General features: G+C 45.5%; 3 protein-coding genes and 1 pseudogene across 4 annotated transcripts in view; 1 reads left to right on the plus strand and 3 right to left on the minus strand.

Moving 5' to 3' along the window:
- LOC134294681 (loricrin-like) overlaps window positions 1–23984 on the plus strand; it is a 676447-nt gene that overhangs the window by 162122 nt on the left and 490341 nt on the right. The gene's annotated exons all lie outside the window — the stretch shown is intronic.
- LOC134294684 (oocyte zinc finger protein XlCOF6-like) overlaps window positions 1–23984 on the minus strand; it is a 196020-nt gene that overhangs the window by 74097 nt on the left and 97939 nt on the right. The gene's annotated exons all lie outside the window — the stretch shown is intronic.
- Window positions 1–23984, minus strand: part of LOC134294649 (zinc finger protein 420-like) — a 40931-nt pseudogene that overhangs the window by 8709 nt on the left and 8238 nt on the right.
- LOC134294654 (zinc finger protein 658B-like) overlaps window positions 19496–23984 on the minus strand; it is a 334996-nt gene continuing 330507 nt past the window's right edge. For both annotated transcript variants that reach the window (XM_062966245.1, XM_062966244.1), the window contains exon 2: window positions 19496–23318. In XM_062966245.1, the coding sequence (XP_062822315.1) occupies window positions 21617–23101 (1485 nt within the window). In that variant the 5' untranslated portion in view covers window positions 23102–23318 and the 3' untranslated portion in view covers window positions 19496–21616. The remainder of the gene's footprint in view (window positions 23319–23984) is intronic.

A 23984-nucleotide genomic window follows, 5' to 3' on the forward strand; every position in this document is an offset into this window, starting at 1 on the left:
AACAACTCCGCATACGTATGCTTGCCCACAATGCCCTGCCTCATGTATGGAGGAGGAGTTGTTTAAAGCTATCAACAATGCAGGCACTGTTGCTCGCTTTTGGTCTAAAACTATTTAGCTGCTTGTGATTTCCTTTATTTTATCACTTTTAAATTTATTTATTCTGCAATGCTTTTGACACGAAATAAATAAGGCAGCTGAGGGGTCCAAGAAAACCAAGAGGGACACCCTCCCCCCGCCTAGGTCCCTCTGCTCCTCCCCTCCTCCCCACACGAGGAGCGAAGAAGACTCACCGGGATGTGGACCCAACCGGGCGACACAGGTACAGACTGAAAAAGCAAAGGGCAAGGAGCAAGAACCACGAGACAGAGAAACAGCAACTGCCTTCCTTCCTGCTGTGAACGGGAAAGTGAGCTTCCCAAGGGAATGGCCTTCAGAAGGAGATGCTGCAGTGCATCACAAGGGTCTCCATGGCGCCCCCTGCAGGCACGGAACAGCCATCCAGGGAGGGAGGGAGAGCTCCCTTGATGGGCAGGATGGGAAAGCCTTTGGAATAATATATAATAATAATAATAATAATAATAATAATAATAATAATAATAATATAACATTATAAAAAGAATGAGTCCCGGTGGTGAAGTGTGTTAAAGTACTGAGCTGCTGAACTTGCAGACCGAAAGGTCCCAGGTTCAAATCCCGGGAGCAGAATGAGCACCCACTGTAAGCTCCAGCTTCTGCCAACCTAGCATTTCAAAAACATGCCAATGTGAGTAGATCAATAGGTGCCACATAGGAAGGCCACATGACCTTGGAGGTGTCTATGGACAACACCGGCTCTTCGGTTAGGAAATGGAGATGAGCACCAACTCCCAGAGTCGGTCACGACTGGACTTAACATCAGGGGAAAGCTTTACCTTTTACTATAAAAAGAGTACAATAATATATAATAAAATATTATCATAAGTATTATATCACAATGGTAATTTGACTTTGGTCAAAGCACAGGATCGTATATTTTGGCAAAGGGTAGATTTGCGTGAAGCCCAAAGGAGTGGATTGATGACAAATCGGATAGGATAATGATAATATTGTATCTATATATATAAAGGAGTGACGGCATCACGGCAATTCACAAAACAACAAAAGTACAGGCCCCCCAACCTCAAAATTTGACAACACAACCCATCATCCACGCCTCAAGGTTGATACAACAAAAAGAAAAGAAAAATAAAGTCCTAATTAGAGGGAGAGGAATAATTGTTTTTTATCCAATTGCTGCCAGTTTAGAGGGCTAATCTCTGCCCACTTGGTTGCCTAGCAACCAGCCAAGGGACAGCCAGGCTTCAGTTAGGGGACAGGCAGATTTAGGCTTCACTTAGGCTTCTTCCACAGATTATCTGATTTGCACTGGATTATATGGCAGTGTAGACTCAAGGCCCTTCCACACAGCTCTATAACCCATTTATAATCTTACATTATCTGCTTTGCACTGGATTATCTGGACTCCACACTACCATATAATCCACTTCAGTGTGCATTTTATACAGCTGTGAAGAAGGGGCCTCATATAATCCAGTTCTAAGCAGATAATTTAAGATTATCAATATACAGTAGAGTCTCACTTATCCAACATAAACAGGCCGGCAGGATAAGTGAATATGTTGGATAATAAGAAGGGATTAAGGAAAAGCCAATTAAACATCAAATTAGGTAATCGTTATACAAATTAAGCATCAAAACATCATATTATACAACAAATTTGACAGAAAAAGTAGTTCCATGCGCAGTAATGCTATGTAGTATTTACAGTAGAGTCTCACTTATCCAACGTTCTGGATTATCCAACGCATTTTTGTAGTCAATGCTTTCAATATATCGTGATATTTTGGTGCTAAATTCATAAATACAGTAATTACTATATAGCATTACTGTGTACTGAACTACTTTTTCTGACAAATTTGTTGTCTAACATGATGTTTTGGTGCTTAATTTGTAAAATCATAACTTAATTTGATGTTTAATAGGGTTATCCTTAATTCCTCATTATCCAACATATTCGCTTATCCAACGTTCTGCCGGCCCGTTTATGTTGGATAAGTGAGACTCTACTGTACTGTATTTACAAATTTACCACTAAAATATCACAATGAATTTAAAACACTGACTACAAAAACATTGATTATGAAAAGGCAGACTGCGTTGGATAATCCAGAACATTGTATAAGCGAATGTTGGATAAGTGAGATTCTTCTTTAATATGAAATAATTACTGGGATAGAATAATGCAGAACAATATAATCTCTAAAACCAGGACAGTAAATAAACAGGGGAATTCCACACAGGAAACAATCAGGGCCAGCTAACACCTCCCAACAAAGTATTCCCATCATCAAAGTCTGGCAAATCCTGTTTTCTCAGGGCCACAGACAGTAGAAGCACATAAAATATCGCAAACAACATCACTCTGAAAACAAGGGTATTCCAGACAGGAAACAATCAGGGCCAGCTAACATCTCCCAACAAACTATTCCCATCATCAAAGTCTGGAAAATCCTCTGTTTTCTCAGGGCCACAGACAGTAGAAGCACATAAAATATCGCAAACAACACCACTCTGAAAACAAGGGAATTCCAGACAGGAAACAATCAGGGCCAGCTAACACCTCCCAACAAAAAATTCACTCAGGGAGGAAACAGCCAGGCTTTAAAGCTGCAAGGCCATTACATCCTAATCATTTTTCCTAATTGCAGCATTCATACTTGCCTCCAACAAACAAAAAAAACCAATCAGAAATATTGTATATTCACAACCTTTAGGAAATAATATCCCCTGATGGCGCAGCGTGTTAAAGCGCTGAGCTGTTGAACTTCTGGACCAAAAGGCCACAGGTTTGAATTGGGGGAGCGGAGAGAGCCCCCACTGTTAGCTCCAGCTTCTGCCAACCCAGAAGTTCGAAAACATGCAAATGTGAGTGCATCAATAGGTACTGCTCCGGCGGGAAGGTAACGCCGCTCCATGTAGTCATCCCACATGACCTTGGAGGAGTCTACGGACAACGCCGGCTCTTCGGCTTAGAAATGGAGATGAGCACCAACCTCCAGAGTCAGACACGACTGGACTTAATGTCTGGGGAAAACCTTTACCCTTGACCTTAACAACCACCAATTCCTCAATACTTTATTTCCCAGACCACCAGACTTCGCCACAGCAACGCGTGGCCGGGCACAGCTAGTTACATATAATATTGCTAATAATATTACAGTATAGTGGTATAGTTCAATATAGTAATATATAATGCTAATATTGTGCTATGCTAATAATATAATATATTGTATGCACATATAATTTGTAAGCCACTCTGAGTCCCCTTTGGGGTGAGAAGGGTGTGATACAAATGTAGTAAATAAATTCAGTAAATAAATAAATAATAAATAAATACATTTTAGACTTAGGCTTGCCCAAAGTCTGAAATGTCTTGAAGGCACACAACAACAACAATAACAACAACAACAACAACAACAACAATCCTAATTAACTTGACTATCTCATTGGCCAGAAGCAGGAGCACACTTCCCATTGAAATCCTGATAAATGTATGTTGGTTAAAATTGTTTTCATTTTTAAATATTGTATGGTTCTTTCATTGTTGTTGTTGTTGTTGTTTTTGCACTACAAATAAGACATGTGCAGTGTGCATCGGAATTTGTTTGTATTTTTTTTTCAAATGATAATCCGGCCCCTCAACAGTCTGAAGGATTGTGGACCGGCCCTCGGCTTAAAAAGTTTGAGGACCCCTGCTCTTAACTTTTTAGATAACCCTCTCCATAATCACCAGTTTGGCTCCTCCCATTGCATTACTGTTCCGTCGGGTTTCAGTATGTCCTGGATCTTTGTTGCAAATACATCTGACCACAATACGTAATCAATTAAAACATCATATCCTGATATTAAAAAAAAAAATCTAATTAACATATCAAATTGAAGGGGAAACTGGTCCTTCAAAAACCCAACGGGATTTTGCCAACTGTAGATAAAATCAAATAGGTCAGAAGCAAATTTTCACAGTTTATTCCTACTGATCAGAAGACGGCAGACAGTTAGCATAGCATAGCGCAGGGGTCCCCAAACTTTTGAAGCCGAGGGCCGGTCCACAATCTTTCAGACTGTTGAGGGGCCGAATTATCATTTGGAAAAAAAATACAAACAAATTCCTGTGCACACTGCACATATCTTATTTGTAGTGCAACAACAACAACAACGAAAGAACAATACAATATTTAAAAATGAAAACAATTTTAACCAACATAAACCTATTAGGATTTCAGTTGAAAGTGTGGGCCTACTACTGGCCAATGAGATAGTCAAGTTAATTAGGATTGTTGTTGCCTTCAAGTCATTTCAGACTTTGGCCAAGCCTAAGTCTAAAATTAATTATTTATTTACTGCATTTATTTACTACATTTATATCCCGCCCTTCTCACCCCGAAGGGGACTCAGAGCAGCTGTACATACAATACATTATATTATTAGCATAACACAATATGAGCATTATATATTACTATATTGAACTATACCTCTATACTATTATATTCTATGTAATATATAACATATAATTAATATTATTATATGGTATTACTATTAGTATTATATTGTATAACATAATATTATCAATATTATATGTATATACAATATATTATATTATTAAAACAGATATAAAATATTATATTATAAAACTGAGGGCGGGGGCCAGTTAAATGACCTTGGAGGGCCGCATCCGGCCCCCGGGCCTTAGTTTGGGGACCCCTGGCATAGCGATTCAGCGCTGACGCTTGAGGCGCAGGTGTCGGCGGTGGCCGGGAGGGCCTTTGCACAACTCAAACTTGTGCGCCAACTGCGACCATACCTCGTGAAGTCTGACTTGACCACGGTGGTGCATGCCTTCGTTACCTCTAGACTGGACTACTGTAATGCGCTCTACGTGGGGCTTCCCTTGAAGACGGCCCGGAAATTACAATTGGTCCAACGCTCGGCTGCCAGATTAATAACAGGGGCAAATTACAGGGAGAGATCCACTCCCTTGTTTAAGGAGCTCCACTGGCTGCCGTTCATCTTCCGGTCCCAATTCAAGGTGCAGACCATCTATATATATAAAAGAGTGATGGCATCACGGCAGCGGACAAAACAACGAAAGTAAACACCCCACAACCTTGGAAATTGACAGCACAACCCCTCATCCATGCCTGTAGGTTGATACAACAAAAAGAAAAGAAAAAGTCCTAATTAGAGGGAGAAGAATAATTGTTTTTATCCAATTGCTGCCAGTTAGAAGGCTAAGCTCCGCTCACTTGGTCTCCTAGCAACCCACTCAGCCCAGGGGACTATTGCGCCAAATTGCTATGTGTGTGTGTAAAGAAATCCTTGCAAAGATGTTTGCAGATCTCTGCAAAAGAGCTCAGCTTTGCAGAGAGATAAGCCACACCTAAAACAACAATGTATCGGTTTGATGGCAGATGGCTGGATTTGACAGTTGGAATTTGAGCATGCTGGGAGACCACAGAAAAAGACAGGCTCTCTAATAGCTACAGTCAAGTAGCAGTTTATATATGGATATATTTTGAATGCTGATTGATTAGTTATTGATCCTATGCAACTACATGGACATTGTATGATTGCTGAACTGTTTATTTGACTTCAACTCAACAAGTAAAGTTTCCTTTTGTTCATTCAATTCCTCTGCCTGGTCTGAGTCTTTTGCACATGGTGTTAACTGGACGCTGCTGATTCCGCTGTACACTCACCTGGTAACAGGGACCCTTGACCTTAACTACCACCAATTCCTCAATACTTTATTTCCCATACCACCATACTTCGCCACAGCAACGCGTGGCCGGGCACAGCTAGTCATCTATAAAGCCCTGAACGGTTTGGGACCCACCTACCTCCGTGACCGTATCTCCTTCCATAAACCTGCCCGTTCTTTGCGATCATCCGGGGAGGCCCTGTTATCACCATTGCCTATATCCCAGGCTCGCCTTGTAAGTACAAGGGAGAGGGCCTTCTCTGCTGTGGCCCCCGACTGTGGAACTCACTGCCTACTGAAATAAGGCAAGCTCCCACTCTGTTAGCTTTTAGGAAAGAATTGAAAACATGGCTCTTCCGCTGTGCTTTCGGTGAGTAATTTCTGTCATAGATCTCCGTATTACTCCCCTCCGAACATCTATCCTCTAGTTTACCCCTTCCAAATGTCCCTGCCCTTAGTGGAGTACTCCTCTGTCCCTCTCACTCCGGGTTTTATCTCTGTGTTCACGCGGCCTGCCCTTGCTTTATTGTTTTTTTGATTTCTTGATGTTCTGTTTATTATTATTTATTGTATTTTAAATGGTGTTATGATATGTTGTTTCTATATTTTATTATGTTGTATTGCTCTGGGCATGGCCCCATGTTAGCCTCCCCGAGTCCCCATTGGGGAGATGGTGGCGGGGTATAAATAAAGTTTTATTATTATTATTATTATTATTATTATTATTATTATTATTATTATTAGAAAACACTGCCGCGCCCTTTGGCAATTAAAGGGGCTTTTTATAGCCTCACGATTACATCAATTACATCAGCCAACTTCTCATTGGATACATCTTCCTGTACATGCAACAATTGATTGGGTGACATAGCATTACACGAGGTGTCCACGCGTGCAAGCATAGCTACTTCCTATTACAAATATGGTATTATTATTTCGTAACTTTCCTGTTTCCCACTTCTCTCTTCTTGGAAACGACCTAATCTTCTTGCCAGGGAGTTTACTGGAAACATCTGGTCCCTGTTTCCTGTTTTCCCCGGTCCTACTCTCAAATGGAAACCAGATGGCCTGTTTCGTAATAAACACATATTTCTTTCGCCTCCTCCTTTTCTCTTTGGCAGTTTATCCTACGACCCCCCCTCAAAATGAAACCATTTAAATACTTAAAGCAAGCACCATTTAAAGATAGCCATAACCTCTGGCTACTGAGGTTCTCTGTCAATCATCAGAATATTTATCAGACTGGCCGTGCCTATTCTCTTTCCTCTTCCTTCGAGAGTTCTTGGAGAACGGGAGAAGTCCCAGCAGATTGGAGGAGGGCGAATGTGGTCCCTATTTATCTTCAAGAAGGGAAAAAAGAACGACCCAAACAATTACCAATGTCCGGTCAGCCTCACATCAATACCAGGCAAGATTCTGGAAAAGATCATTAAGGAAGTGGTCTGCGAACACTTAGAAACAAATGCGGTCATTGCTAATAGTCAACACGGATTTACCAAAAACAAGTCATGCCAGACTCATCTGATCTCTTTTTTCGATAGAGTTACAAGTTGGGTCGATACAGGGAATGCTGTGGATGTAGCGTACCTGGATTTCAGTAAGGCCTTCGACAAAGTCCCCCACGACCTTCTGGCAAACAAACTAGTAAAATGTGGGCTAGACAAAACTACGGTTAGGTGGATCTGTAATTGGCTAAGCAAACGAACCCAAAGGGTGCTCACCAATGCGTCGTCACCAATGCAGACGACACAAAACTGGGAGGGATAGCTAACACTCCAGAAGACAGGAGCAGAATTCAAAACGATCTAGACAGACTAGAGAGATGATTGGCCGACACTAACAAAATGAAGTTCAACAGGGACAAATGCAAGATACTTCACTTCGGCAGAAAAAATGGAAATCTAAGATACAGAATGGGGGACGCCTGGCTTGACAGCAGTGTGTGCGAAAAAGACCTTGGAGTCCTCGTGGACAACAAGTTAAACATGAGCCAACAATGTGATGCGGCTGCTAAAAAAGCCAATGGGATTCTGTCCTGCATCAATAGGGGAATAGCGTCTAGATCCAGGGAAGTTATGCTCCCCCTTATTCTATTCTGCCTTGGTCAGACCCAGGGCCGGCCCCACTCATGCGGCAGCTGACGCCGCCGCCTCGGGCGCAGGCCCGGGGGGGCGCCGTCAGGCTGGGCGGGAGGCGGGGCACCGCCCTGACGGTGCCCCGCCTCCCGCCCAGTGCGCCCTGGCCCGTCTGGCCTGCTAGAAAAGGCCAGACGGGCGAGCGGGGGTAACGTGGGAGGCGGGGCCAGCTCTGACGCCGCCCCCCCCGCCCAGCGTGCCCTGGCCCCGCCTCCCACGTTGCGTGGGGCAGGGCCAAGGCACGCTGGGCGGGGGGGGGGGAGCGGCGTCAGAGCTGGCCCCGCCTCCCACATTACCCCCGCTCGCCCGTCTGGCCTGCTACACAAGGCCAGACGGGCGAGCGGGGGTAACGTGGGAGGCGGGGCCAGCTCTGACGCCGCCCCCCCGCCCAGCGTGCCCTGGCCCCGCCTCCCACGTTGCGTGGGAGGCAGGGCCAAGGCACGCTGGGCGGGGGGGGGGGGGGGAGCGGCGTCAGAGCTGGCCCCGCCTCCCACGTTACCCCCGCTCGCCCGTCTGGCCTGCTACACAAGGCCAGACGGGCGAGCGGGGGTAACGTGGGAGGCGGGGCCAGCTCTGACGCCGCCCCCCCCGCCCAGCGTGCCCTGGCCCCGCCTCCCACGTTGCGTGGGAGGCAGGGCCAAGGCACGCTGGGCGGGGGGGGGGGAGCGGCGTCAGAGCTGGCCCCGCCTCCCACGTTACCCCCGCTCGCCCGTCTGGCCTTTTGTAGCAGGCCAGACTCAGCGGAGGTTCCTCCAGGCCGCAATCGCGGCCTGGAGAAACCTCCGCTGAGTCTGGCCTGCTACACAAGGCCAGACGGGCGAGCGGGGGTAACGTGGGAGGCGGGGCCAGCTCTGACACCGCCCCCCCGCCCAGCGTGCCCTGGCCCCGCCTCCCACGCTGCGTGGGAGGCGGGGCCAGGGCACGGGGGGCGGGGCCAACTCTGGCCCCGCCCCCTCACTATTCGCCCTGGCCCCGCCTCCCACGCAGCGTGGGAGGCGGGGCCAGGGCACGCTGGGCGGGGCCAGGGCGCCGGTGGCGGGGGCGCTTTTCAGCGCCCCCGCTTTACATCAAAAAATCTCTCCGGCCGGCCCTGGTCAGACCACACCTGGAATCACACTGTGTCCAATTTTGGGCACCGCAGATGAAGGGAGATGTTGACAAGCTGGAAAGCGTCCAGAGGAGGGCGACTAAAATGATTAAGGGTCTGGAGAACAAGCCCTATGAGGAGCGGCTTAAAGAGCTGGGCATGTTTAGCCTGCAGAAGAGAAGGCTGAGAGGAGACATGATGAGAGCCATGTACAAATACGTGAAGGGAAGTCAAAGGGAGGAGGGAGCAAGCTTGTTTTCTGCTGCCCTGCAGACTAGGACGCAAGGGAACAATGGCTTCAAACTACAGGAAAGGAGATTCCAACTGAACATCAGGAAGAACTTCCTCACTGTGAGAAGGGCTGTTCGGCAGTGGAACTCTCTCCCCGGGGCCGTGGTGGAGGCTCCTTCCTTGGAGGCTTTTAAGCAGAGGCTGGATGGCCATCTGTTGGGGGTGCTTTGAATGCGATTTCCTGCTTCTTAGCAGGGGGTTGGACTGGATGGCCCATGTGGTCTCTTCCAACTCTACTATTCTATGATTCTATGATAATGCTAATATTGTGCTATGCTAATAATATAATATACTGTATGTACATACAGCTGCTCTGAGTTCCCTTCGGGATGATTAGGGTGGGATATAAATGTAGTAAATAAATGTAGTAAATGAATAAATAAATAATGTTGGTCTTAAGCTCGCCCAAAGTCTGAAATGACTTGAAAACACACAACAACAACAATCCTAATTAACCTGACTATCTCATTGGTCAGAAGCAGGCCCACACTTCCTATTGAAATCCTGATAGGTTTATGTTGGTTAAAATTATTTTCATTTTTAAATATTGTATTGTTCTTTCATTGTTATTGTCGTTGTTTTGCACTGCAAATAAGGTATGACGCAATGGAACAATGGCTTCAAACTACAGGAAAGGAGATTCCACCTGAACATCAGGAAGAACTTCCTCACAGTGAGAAGGGCTGTTCGACAGTGGAACTCTCTCCCCGGGGCCGTGGTGGAGGCTCCTTCTTTGGAGGCTTTTAAGCAGAGGCTGGATGGCCATCTGTCGGGGGTGCTTTGAATGCGATTTCCTGCTTCTTGGCAGGGGGTTGGACTAGATGGCCCATGTGGTCTCTTCCAACTCTACTATTCTATGATTCTATGATTCTATGAACAGCTCCAGCCACAAAGCCTCCTTCCTGCCGACTCCCTTCACCTTTGCCCACTTCCCCCTTTCCTTCTTTTTCCTCCGTCCAGGGGAAATCCTAAGAAAACTGGAGGCCACGGAGAGAAAAGGTCTTCCTTGGATGCCTTTGGGAAGAACCTTCAAGGGGTCTCCACATGGCCTGAAAGGTTATCCCTTGATTCTGTAAGGCTGAAAACAAAAACGACTGGGAGAAGAATTGGCTTCCGTGGGAACTTCCAAAAGAAAGGCCCTGGTATTCTATCTCCCCAAACTCTGGCACCTCCACATGGTTAAGGCAGATCTAGAAGGAAGGGTGATATCACTCAACTGCCGAGGCCTTGGCTACTGCTATAAACAGAAGATGATTACTGTGAAGGCACGCTGGGGGAAAATGGCTATCTCCAGGTCTGGCTACCCAAGCGGCTTCGGTTTACCTTATAATTATACCTCAAACCGCAAAGTAAATACTCTAGAACAGGGGTCCCCAAACTAAGGCCCGGGGGCCGGATGCGGCCCTCCAAGGTCATTTACCTGGCCCCCACCCTCATTTATAATATAATATTTTTATATTCGTTTTAATAATATATTGTATATACCTATGATATTGATAATAATATCATTTTATACAATATAATACTAATAATAATACCATATAATATTAATTATATGTGATATATTACATATAATATTACAGTATAGTGATATAGTTCAATATAGTAATATATAAAGGAAAAGGAGGCCATAGGGCCATTGCAAGGAGAAGATGGGGTGATGGCGACAGGGGACAGGGAAAAGGCAGAACTACTTAATGCCTTCTTTGCCTCGGTCTTCTCACAAAAAGAAAGCCATCTTCAACCTCAGCAACATGGAATGGACGAAGGATTGGGGGAAATCCAACCCCAAATAGGGAAACAAGCTGTCCAGGAACACCTGGCCACTCTAAACGAATTCAAGTCCCCAGGGCCAGAACAGCTACATCCAAGAGTATTGAAGGAATTAGCGGAAGTTATTTCAAAACCACTGGCAATTATCTTCGAGAGTTCTTGGAGAACGGGAGAAGTCCCAGCAGATTGGAGGAGGGCGAATGTGGTCCCTATCTTCAAGAAGGGAAAAAAGAACGACCCAAACAATTACCGTCTGGTCAGCCTCACATCAATACCAGGCAAAATTCTGGAAAAGATCATTAAGGAAGTGGTCTGCAAACACTTAGAAACAAATGCGGTCATTGCTAATAGTCAACATGGATTTACCAAAGGCAAGTCATGCCAGACTAATCTGATCTCTTTTTTCGATAGAGTTACGAGTTGGGTCGATACAGGGAATGCTGTGGATGTAGCGTACCTGGATTTCAGTAAGGCCTTCGACAAAGTCCCCCACGACCTTCTGTCAAGGAAACTAGTAAAATGTGGGCTAGACAAAACTACGGTTAGGTGGATCTGTAATTGGCTAAGCGAACGAACCCAAAGGGTGCTCACCAATGCCTCATCTTCATCATGGAAAGAAGTGACAAGTGGAGTGCCGCAGGGCTCCGTCCTGGGCCCGGTTCTGTTCAACATCTTTATTAACGACTTAGACGAAGGGTTAGAAGGCACGATCATCAAGTTTGCAGACGACACAAAACTGGGAGGGATAGCTAACACTCCAGAAGACAGGAGCAGAATTCAAAACGATCTTGACAGACTAGAGAGATGGGCCAAAACTAACAAAATGAAGTTCAACAGGGACAAATGCAAGATACTTCACTTCGGCAGAAAAAATGGAAATCTAAGATACAGAATGGGGGACGCCTGGCTTGACAGCAGTGTGTGCGAAAAAGACCTTGGAGTCCTTGTGGACAACAAGTTAAACACGAGCCAACAATGTGATGCGGCAGCTAAAAAAGCCAACGGGATTCTGTCCTGCATCAATAGGGGAATAGCGTCTAGATCCAGGGAAGTCATGCTCCCCCTTATTCTATTCTGCCTTGGTCAGACCACACCTGGAATCACACTGTGTCCAATTCTGGGCACCACAGTTGAAGGGAGATGTTGACAAGCTGGAAAGCGTCCAGAGGAGGGCGACTAAAATGATTAAGGGTCTGGAGAACAAGCCCTATGAGGAGCGGCTTAAAGAGCTGGGCATGTTTAGCCTGCAGAAGAGAAGGCTGAGAGGAGACATGATAGCCATGTACAAATACGTGAAGGGAAGTCATAGGGAGGAGGGAGGGAGCTTGTTTTCTGCTGCCCTGCAGACTAGGACACGGAACAATGGCTTTAAACTACAGGAAAGGAGATTCCACCTGAACATCAGGAAGAACTTCCTCACTGTGAGGGCTGTTCGACAGTGGAACTCTCTCCCCCGGGCTGTGGTGGAGGCTCCTTCCTTGGAGGCTTTTAAGCAGAGGCTGGATGGCCATCTGTCGGGGGTGCTTTGAATGCGATTTCCTGCTTCTTAGCAGGGGGTTGGACTGGATGGCCCATGAGGTCTCTTCCAACTCTACTATTCTATGATTCTATGATTCCTGTCATTCTTTGCAGTTTGGGCGGAGGGTCAGGCTAGGTGTCCCTCCCCCCTCCCCTCTCTCAAGAAAGGCCCGAAGAAGGCGGAGGAGGAGGAGGAGGAGCCTCCGTGGAGGGTGCCATTCCCTCTGTGGCCACTGAGTGGCAGGCAAGAGCTACCTGCTCGCTTATGCTACAGTCTTCCCTCACTTATCGCGGGGTTACGTTCCAAGACCACGCGCGGAAAGTGAAAATCCGCCAAGTAGGGATGCTATATTTGTGTTGTCTCTGTCCCCTCCTCGCCTCTGAAGCATGCGCATGCGCACTCCTGCCGCTGCCTTGTGATGCGAAAACAAAGCCGCTTCGGCCTCTTCTTCTCTCCCTTCCTGAGGCTTCTCCTTAGGAAGGAAGTAGAAGGAGGGATTTATAATATTAATTTATGATTTATGCTATTATTTTAGTGTTTATTTAAAAAAACGTGAAACAGCGAGGGCGCGAAAAGCAAGGGAACGCTGTATCCTGATGTCAGGAGCCACTGCATAGGAGGCAAGAGCTACTCACTCGCTTATGCTGTTGTGACGCCTCTAAGCTGCGAGAGCACTGGGAACCAGACACGGAGGCCAATAAACAATCTAATATCTTTATTAAGGAAATAAAAGAGTCAAACAAAAATAAGCGGAGTATTTAGTCCAGCAATAGTCCTTTTAGGAAAGGTCAAATATAGTCCAATAATATAAAGTTAGATGTCCAGTATTAGAGTTCAAAGTTTTAAATACAACAACCGAAACACACTCAAACTTCCAAGCAGTTGGAGTGGGGAAATGAGCAAGGTCTTTCAAGAGTCCCAGGTTCAATGTCCGAGGCTAGGATAACAAGGCAAGGCAAAGTTGGTCGTTGTGATGCCTCATGGGCCTTGTAGTCCTGTTCCTAGTGCCATCGAGGCAGATGAAGACGAAAACATGGGGTTTTCGCCGGTTCAACATGAGCCGGAGTCTTTTCACCTGCCGGATGTTGATGTTTGTACCCAAGAATTCAGTAAAACAGACCTTGGGCATTCTTCGCCTCCGTTCCCTAGGAGAGAATCCTATTGTGCTGACAGAGGAGTCAGGGAACAGAATCGCAGGAGTTTACGGATTGCAGCCAAACAACAGGCTGATTAGACCTGCTTCCCTTGGGAAATTCTAAGGAGTCTTGCATCTGGACAAAGTTGGGTTTCGCTTCCCGTTCTCTAGGGAAAGAGGTTGTTGGCGGGAAAACGAGACCCAATATAGGTGCCTGACGCAGGAGAATCTTTGCGGAGTCAACAGAGCTGCTTCAGGAGTGAATTCGTGTGTGGACTTCGTAACCCCAGTTCCTTGCTTCCCGGATCAAGAATTCAAGTACTGCCTTGCCTTGCTGTTAACCACGGTCTTTGTTCCAAGATTCACTGTTTGCCTTGTTTCTAGTCACGGACCTTGTTCCAAGATTCATTGTTTACCTTGTTTCTAGTCACGGACCTTGTTAAAGAACCAAGACTATTTCCAGCCTTGTTGTCAAGCTTCCTTGGACTTCTAAGACTCTGGCATTTCCCCACACTATTGCTTGGCAATAGTGTGTGTTTCGGTATTGGATTTAAAATTTGAACTCTAATATCATTTATTGGACATTGCATTTTTGGACTATTTCTGACCTCATTTGAAAGGTCTGCTTCTGAACTATATTCTTCACTTGTTTTTATTACTTTTATACATTTCCTTAATAAAGATATTAGATAGAGATTGGCCTCCGTGTATGGTTCTTGGTGCCCTGCTGCCAGGGGTCTGACAGGCTCCGAGCTGGCCTCGAACTCATGACCTCTTGGTCAGAGTGATTTGTTGCAGCTGGCTGCTCACCAGCCTGCGCCACAACCCGGGCCCTATTCCACAGATGCACCTGTCTTTCAAGCTGCTTACGTGAGCAGCGAGCCAGGCTCTTAATGGTCGGGAACTCAATCTGACCCGGCCTTCGAACCCACAACCTCTCAGTCAGTCGTGATTTATTGCAGATGGCTGCTAACCGGCTGCACCGCAGCCTGGCCCAGTATGCCAAGGTGGCCGTGTTGGGTCTGTGTGCCAAGTAAGTTCCAGGCCCTTCGTTGATGGTGTTCACAGGGCTCTTGGATTGCAGCAGAACTATACGTTCCACTCCCTACGACTCCTCTCAGTCAGGGTCAGGACTCCCCAGACCTCAATCTCCAGTTGCTGTGTGCCAAAGGAAAGAATAGGAAAGGGTTAAGGGAGAGGCAGTGGGCGGGACCATGCCAATTCCCTTCTATGTCCTATCCTTTTCTATGGCGCACAGCAAACACAGGAACTGGTCAGCAGCAGAACATACTAGAGAGGGGGGGGGGGGGGTCTGGGGAGAATTCACCATGGTTTCTATGAGTTGTAGGGACTGGGATGTATAGTTCACCCGCAATCTAACAGCACTCTGAACTCTAGCAATGATGGACCTGGAACTCACTTGGCCCACAGAACCCCCGTGACCAGCAAAAATACTGGAGGCCTTTGGGGGGAATTCACCTTGATTTGGGGGAGTTGTAGTTCACCTCCATCCAGAGAGCACTGTGAACCCAAACACGGATGGATCTGGGCCCAACTTGGCACACAGACCTGATATGCCGAGATTTGATGACTGGAGGGGTTTGGGTGAGGGTAGTGACCATTCCAGCCCCAGCTTCTGCCAACCTAGCAGTTCGGAAACATGCAAATGTGAGTAGATCAATAGGTATCGTTCCGGCAGGAATGTAACATTGGTGCTCCATGCAGTCATGCCAGTGACCACAGGACCTTGGAGGTGTCTACGAACGTTGGCTCTTCGGCTTAGAAATGGAGATGAGCACCAACCCCCAGAGTCAGACACGACCGGACTTAACATCAGGGGAAAACCTTTCCCTTTACGTAGAGGCATCACACTGGCAACGAAGGTCCACGTAGCTAAGGCAATGGTATTCCCAGTAGTGACCTATGGATGCGAGAGAGAGCTGGGCCATAAGGAAGGCTGAGCGAAGGAAGAACTGTGGTGTTGGAAGAAAGTCCTGAGAGTGCCTTGGACCGCGAGAAGATCCAACCAGTCCATCCTCCAGGAAAGAAGGCCCGACTGACTGCTCACTGGAGGGAAGCAGATGAGAGGCAAAGGTGAAGCCCTTTGGCCACATCATGAGAAGACAGGAAAGCTTGGAATAGATCACGATGCTGGGGGAAATGGAAGGAAAAAGGAAGAGAGGCCGACCAAGAGCAAGGTGGGTGGATGGCATCCTTGAAGAAATTAACTTCACCTTGAAGGAGGTGCGGGTGGCCTGGGCCGACAGGGAGCTCTGGCCTGGGCTGGTCCAGGAGGTCACCAAGAGTCGGAAGGGACAGAACGAAGAAACAACAGAACAATATAATAATATGAAAATAGAATAGAAAAATAAAGAATATAATATAGAATAATCCTATAATAAATAATATAATAATAAAATACAGTAATAGAATATAGTAATATAACAATAATATAAACATATTACAGTATAGTCTCACTTATCCAACGTTCTGGATTATCCAACGCATTTTTGTAGTAAATGTTTTCAATACATCGTGATATTTTGGTGCTAAATTCGTAAATACAGTAATTACTACATAGCATTACTGCATATTGAACTACTTTTTCTGTCAAATTTGTGATAACATGATGTTTTGGTGCTTAATTTTTAAAATCATAACCTAATTTGATGTTTAATAGGCGTTTCCTTAATAGGGATAATAAGGAAGGCCTTATTATCCAACATATTCGCTTATCCAACATTCTGCCGGCCCGTTTATGTTGGATAAGTGAGACTTTACTGTAATAGAATAATAATAATACAAGTGTTATGAACCCAAAGGGATGCAGAGTGTTTAGGGAATCGTGAGGAAAATCCTGAGCGTGCCTTGGACCTTGGCAAGAAGATCCAACCAGTCCGTCCTCCAGGAAATAATGCCCAGTGGCTGCTCACTGGAGGGAAGGATATTAGAAGCAAAGCTGAAATATTTTGGCCACATCATGAGGAGACAGGAAAGCTTGGAATAGATCACGATGCTGGGGAAAATGGAAGGAAAAAGGAAGAGAGGCCGACCAAGGGCAAGATGGATGGACGGTGTCCTTGAAGTGACTGGCTTGACCTTGAAGGAACTGGGGGCAGTGATTGCCGACAGGGAGCTCTGGCCTGGACTGGTCCATGAGGTCACCAAGAGTCGGAAGGGACCGAATGAAGAAACAACAGAACAATATAATAATATGAAAATAATTAGAAAAATAAAGAATATAATATAGAATAATCCTATAATAAATAATATAATAATAAAATACAATAATAGAATATAGTGATATAACAATAATATAAACAGTAGAGTCTCACTTATCCAACGTTCTGGATTATCCAACGCATTTTTGTAATAAATGTTTTCAATACATTGTGATATTTTGGTGCTAAGTTCATAAATACAGTAATTACTACATAGCAGTACTGAGTATTGAACTACTTTTTCTGTCAAATTTGTTGTGTAACATGATGTTTTGGTGCTTAATTTTTAAAATCATAACCTAATTTGATGTTTAATAGGCTTTTCCTCAGTCCCTCCTTATTATCCAACATATTCGCTTATCCAACATTCTGCCGGCCCGTTTATGTTGGATAAGTGAGACTCTACTGTAATAGAATAATAATACCAGTGTTACGAACCCAAAGGGTTCCTGTTCTTTTGATGGATGCAGAGTGTTTAGGGAATCGTGAGGAAAATCCTGAGCGTGCCTTGGACCTTGGCAAGAAGATCCGACCAGTCCATCCCCCAGGAAATAATGCCGAGTGGCTGCTCACTGCAGGGAAGGAGATGAGAGGCAAAGCTGAAGTATTTTGGCCACATCATGAGGAGACAGGAAAGCTTGGAATAGATCACGATGCTGGGGAAAATGGAAGGAAAAAGGAAGAGAGGCCGACCAAGGGCAAGATGGATGGACGGTGTCCTTGAAGGGACTGGCTCGACCTTGAAGGAACTGGGGGCGGTGACAGCCGACAGGGAGCTCTGGCCTGGACTGGTCCATGAGGTCACGAAGAGTCGGAGACGACTAAACGACTGAGCAGCAGCAGAGGGATCAGTGAGGTGCTTTTAGAGACCAAATTTGGTTTTAACACTTTTCATGTAACATTTATTGATCATCACATCAGAATCATATCAAAATCACATCTAGAGAGAGCTCTCACCCACACGCACATGCATACATCCATACTCACAAACACAGGCCCTGCCCGGAAGAGGTGATCAGGTTCTCCCGACAGGTGTGGACGCTCCGTAGTCACAGGTCCGGAAAGCGTGCTGAATCTTTGAGGCCCCTGCATTGGATGCCCTAAAGTTTAGTCCTTCTTTCAGGGAACGTGCTGTTCTTTCCATTCTTATGGCATGGTTTCAAAACATTCTCCATCTCAGGCTGTAGGGCTTATGGGTCCCACCTGCACACGTTATTGTCCATTGTTATTCGGATACGCCTTACTGGACCCTCGTTCCGTCTTGCCAGGTGAGAGACGCCTTGTTGGTTCCTCGCTTCATGTTGTGATCCCCATCTCATGCCATCTCCGGACACAAAGCGCTGACACAGAGCACAAGGCCATGGGCCAAAAGGGAGGATAGGACATACGAACCAGCCATAAAACTCAATTGCCCTGAGGTGGGGGGAAAGGGACTCTAGAGTGATTGATGGTACGGTAAAGGTTTCGCAGACGTTAAGTCCAGTCGTGTCCGACTCTGGGGGTTGGTGCTCATCTCCATTTCTAAGCTGAAGAGCTGGCGTTGTCTGTAGACACCTCCAAGGTCATGTGGCCGGCGTGACCGCATGGAACGCTGTTACCTTCCTGCCGGAGCGATACCTATTGATGTAGTACTCACATTTGCATGTTTTCTAACTGCTAGGTTGGCAGAAGCTGGAGCTAACAGCGGGCACTCACTTTGCTCCCTGGATTTGAACCTGGGACCTTTCGGTCTGCAAGTTCAGCAGCTCAGCGCTTTAACACACTGAGCCACCGGAGGCTCCCGATGATACTGTAGCTAGGCCTATATACACAGGCAGTGGAGCAGACTCTTGTATTCTGAACATTAAAGCCGTATGGGATCTTCAGCCCTTGTGTGCCTGGGCTCTCTTTCAAAGAAGACTAACCCACACCAACACAGTTGGAGCTGACAAGCCTTACAATTTGCTCTAAATCCCTTACTCTCTGTAGCATCTGCCTGCACCAGCCTGGAGGAAAGAGAGAGAGAGAGGACCAACTCGCAGGCATTTTTGGGGAAAAAGCAGTTTCCGAAGGAGGAGAGGGGGCAGGATCTCACACTCCCTTGAATGCAGCTCCCCCCCCCCCCGATCCAAGTGGGTCACACCAGCCCCGGGGGGCAAGAGGCTAGCTCCGGCCTTCCAGCGGCCACTCCGTCTCCTCAGGCCATCTCCCCCGGCCTTTCTGCGCAGCCCCTTCCTCCCATCCCGTTGGAGCTGACAAGCCTCACTCTTCACCGCCCAAGTCCGTCCCATGTCACGCTTTGTGTGAACTCCGTTTTCTTTTGAGGCCCGTTTCTTCTTTCTTCACAAACACCCACACAAACACACTCCTGTTTCTTACACACACGCCCTGGATACATCAATACTACTTTATTGTATCACATGTCTGATTCAGTGTCAATTCTATGTATATAATCAGTTTAATATAGTTATATTTAGCGGAAAAGCGAACCGCTCACATAGATTTAAATACCGGGAACTTTGCCGAAGCGCTATGGATCCAATCTGAGCCCAACAGAGTTTAAAACAAGTACCTTTATTATACTGCAGTATAGACGGATGGACAAATCAAAGGTGACCGCCATGAAGAACATTTGAAATGAAGCTCAATATATCCTCATGTTCCTCATTTCTTTGGAACAGTACAGAGTGTTGCAAGCGTGCTTCCTTTATCATAAACAACATTTGTAGAAAAACATGTTGTTCACTTATGTTCCAGTAAGTAGCTTAACCACATTAACCACATCGGCCGACCACAAGATGTTCCGGAAACATAGTGGCGACATACGGACACTTGCCTCTCCTCTGGAAGAAGGCAGGTTGCATCTTTAATAGAATAAGTTGAAGCAGACACCTTAATAATGCATAATTAAAAGCAATCAGAAATAGAATAGAAATGCAGGCACTTTGGCCCATCAACCCTCTCAATAGTCAACATACCTCACAGTTCACAATTGCGTTTCTAAGTATTGCAATTCGTTTTCAAATACAGAAAATCGATCAGTCACTCCTTGTAGCCCTCACCTTACTATTGGGTGCATCAATAGATGTAAACATGCTGCTGCCGCTTTGGGTGAATATCCGTTGATTTCATCACACCAGTGACGTTCTGTCGGGCTGCTTCCTTATGCGGCCACGCTCTGACGTTCTCCATCAACCTCTTGGATCCTAACAAAACCTTTCTTACTTCTTTCCTCATAACTCTCCAAATGTTTCTTCACCTGCTGATTCGTTTTTACTAGTATATTTAATTTTTCCCAATTAATTCCTTATCTTATATTTATGGATAACTTTTTAAACTTCAAGTCTATTTCACTGTCTCCATTCTCCATCACGTACACCAAATTCCCAGTTTCATCATCTTGAACAAAAGTTATGTTACATTTACATTTCAACCGAATGTTTGTTTATCGGGTTCTATTATATTTCCATCAGACCATAACATTAGCTGAACAGTAGTAACACCAAGACATCCCATTCCTGTATCTGGTGTGAATGTATCACATCTTCCATGTTTATAGCACACGTGGTCCTATCTGTGTGAGGTGTGGTGAGCACACATAATCTGCTTCCCGCGCTTCCCATTGTTTTATATCCATTGTGGTGTTTCCTTTATAAATCTTTGTATCTGAGCAAAATATCTTACTTGACATTAAAGAAGGCATACAGAATATCCCATTGACTACTACAAGGGTTGTTGTTGTGTCACAAACCATTATCTAAATTGTGTCATGTTTTCTACTCACTGATCTCACAGACCTCACTCTTCCCTGAACACTCAGCATCCAAAGAACAGGAAACAAAAACTGGGTTCAGAACAAAACAAGTTGACGGTTTCAGCAGTTTTGTCCCTTATAAATCCCCCTCTTTGTGGCAAAAAATAAATAAAAAAGAGAGATTAAAAGCAACATTACAAAAAAGGCAGAAATTGTATATAATGCTTCAACTACACATGAAACTAACTACTACATGAGATACAAAACTAAATCAGAAACAAACAGACCTGCGAAACAGTTACCTTCATAGACACACAACTGAACTAACAAACGACAGGGATACCTGCCCAAAGGCAATCTGTTAATTTTTATCTCTCATTATTCTACTCCCTTTAGATAATATAATTACTTCCAGAATGGAACATATAGAGTTCCCTCACTACTTCGCTCTTTTCGGATTCGCTGTTTTGCGGTTTTTCAATAAACTCTAAAAGACGACTATAAATAATAAAAAATTACAATGTACAGCCTAAGGAAGGGAGGAAGGAGATGCCGAAGGGAGAGAAAAGGAGCCCAAGCGGCAACAAGAGGAGAAGGAGGCGATTTATCAACACATGATTTCTTGATAAAGACTTAAAATAGTGTATAACTACTAAAATAATGTAGAAATATATAGCATCCCTACTTTGCGGATTTTCACTTATTGCGGGTGGTTCTGGAACCCAAACCCGGGGATTAGTGAGGGAACACTGTATTTTTAGTTCAATCTTTCTACAATTCACCACATGTGATGAAATGTCCCAACTTTGAGCTTGCATTTCCAAAATTTCCAAGAGTTGCATTTCTACTTGTTAGAATGACACTCTGGTGTCAATTAACACCATTCTCTCCAGGCTGAATTCTATGATGTCTATGCATAATGTTATTCTGTGAAAAGCTGTGTCCATACTCCATGCATTTCTATGGTTCCCCCCCCAGTGTGAGTTCTTTGATGTAAATGTAGACCTGAACTACGAGTAAAGCTCTTTCCACACTCCCGGCATGTATAGGGTTTCTCCCCAGTGTGAGTCCTTTGATGTTTACGTAGAGTTGAACTATCAGCGAAGCTCTGTCCACACTCCAGGCATTTAAAGGGTTTCTCCCCAGTGTGAGTCCTTTGATGTTTACGTAGGCTTGAACTATGAACAAAGCTCTGTCCACACTCCAGGCACATATAAGTTTTCTCCCCAGTGTGAGTCCTTTGATGTGAATGTAAGCTTCCCTTCTGAGTAAAGCTCTGTCCACACTCCAGGCATTTATAGGGTTTCTCCCCAGTGTGAGTCCTTTGATGCGAATGTAGGCCTGACTTCTGAACGAAGCTGTGTCCACACTCCAGGCAGTTATAGGGTTTCTCCCCAGTGTGAGTCCATTGATGTGAACGTAATCCTGAACTACAAGTATAGCTCTGTCCACACTCCAGGCACTTATAGGGTTTCTCCCCAGTGTGAGTTCTTTGATGTGAACGTAGATTTCCCCTCTGAGCAAAGCTCTGTCCACACTCCAGGCATTTATAGGGTTTCTCCCCAGTGTGAGTCCTTTGATGCGAACGTAGGCCTGAACTATGAGCAAAGCTCTGCCCACACTCCAGGCAGTTATAGGGTTTCTCCCCAGTGTGAGTTCTTTGATGTGTATGTAAGTGTCCCTTCTGAGTGAAGCTCTGTCCACACTCCAGGCAGTTATAGGGTTTCTCCCCAGTGTGAGTCCTTTGATGTGAACGCAAAACTGAACTATGAGTGAAGCTCTGTCCACACTCCTGGCATTTATAGGGTTTCTCCCCAGTGTGAGTCCTTTGATGTGAACATAGGCCTGAACTATGAGCAAAGCTCTGCCCACACTCCAGGCAGTTATAGGGTTTCTCCCCAGTGTGAGTCCTTTGATGCGAACGTAGGCCTGACTTCTGAACGAAGCTGTGTCCACACTCCAGGCAGTTATAGGGTTTCTCCCCAGTGTGAGTCCTTTGATGTCTACGTAGTGCTGAACTATCAGCGAAGCTCTGTCCACACTCCAGGCAGTTATAGGGTTTCTCCCCAGTGTGAGTCCTTTGATGTGAACGCAAAACTGAACTATGAGTGAAGCTCTGTCCACACTCCTGGCATTTATAGGGTTTCTCCCCAGTGTGAGTCCTTTGATGTGAACGTAGGCCTGAACTATGAGCAAAGCTCTGCCCACACTCCAGGCAGTTATAGGGTTTCTCCCCAGTGTGAGTTCTTTGATGTGTATGTAAGTGTCCCTTCTGAGTGAAGCTCTGTCCACACTCCAGGCAGTTATAGGGTTTCTCCCCAGTGTGAGTCCTTTCATGCAGTAGCAGTTGGTTCCTCCAACTGAAGCTCTTTCCACACTCAAGACATGTATAGGGTTTCTCCTCCATGTTGACAGTTATGATTGACTGTGATACAGACACGTGAGTGTTACCTTTTTCTTTCTAATCAAAATTGAGTTCCACAAGATTGGCACCTAGAGAGGATTTCTTCTTCCCGCCAGGATTTCTTTCATTATTGCCCTTTGATTTCCAAATTCCTCAATCTCCAATAGATACTGGTATTTTCTTTTTATGCCTGTGGTGACTTCATAGGGTCTTCATTTCCCTGATCAAGAAAGAAGAGCAAAAGGTTAAATATGAAGCTTCATTCACTCTGAATAAAGGGTTTCCATGAATTACCAGAATAAGTTAAATATTAAGAGGCACAATGATCCCTTTATTGATGATTTCATAAATGTCTAGATTCCCTTTCAGGCCACAAGGGATCCCAGGTCCGTTTCCTGTGCATCCCACATTAGACCCCTGCTGCCACCACATTTCCTACATCTCTCAAAGGAACCCCAAATTCCCAAAGAAAAAGGGACTTTCGTACAATAGTAAAGAGCCACATTGATTTTTTTGGCTTGACCTAAACACGGCTAAAGAAACAAAAGGCAGACAGTCAGACAGGCCAGAGACGGGGCATCATTCACTCTGAATAAAGGGTTTCCATGAATTACCAGAATAAGTTAAATATTAAGAGGCACAATGATCCCTTTATTTATGATTTCATGAATGTCTAGATTCCCTTTCAGGCCAGTCGGGAAACCCTCCTTCCTGCCCAGCCCTTTCCACCCTGTCCATTTCCGCCTCTATTTCCTGCCCTCTGTTGTGGGGAAAGGCTTTTCAGCAGGTGAAGGCTGGGTTCTGGACTTTGGCTGGGTTCTGTGGTCTTTGGATACAGGTGAACTACAACTCCCAAAATCAAGGCCCATTCCCACAAACCCTTGTA

Source organism: Anolis carolinensis, unplaced genomic scaffold, assembly GCF_035594765.1.
Source record: "Anolis carolinensis isolate JA03-04 unplaced genomic scaffold, rAnoCar3.1.pri scaffold_18, whole genome shotgun sequence".
Lineage (NCBI taxonomy): Eukaryota > Metazoa > Chordata > Lepidosauria > Squamata > Dactyloidae > Anolis > Anolis carolinensis.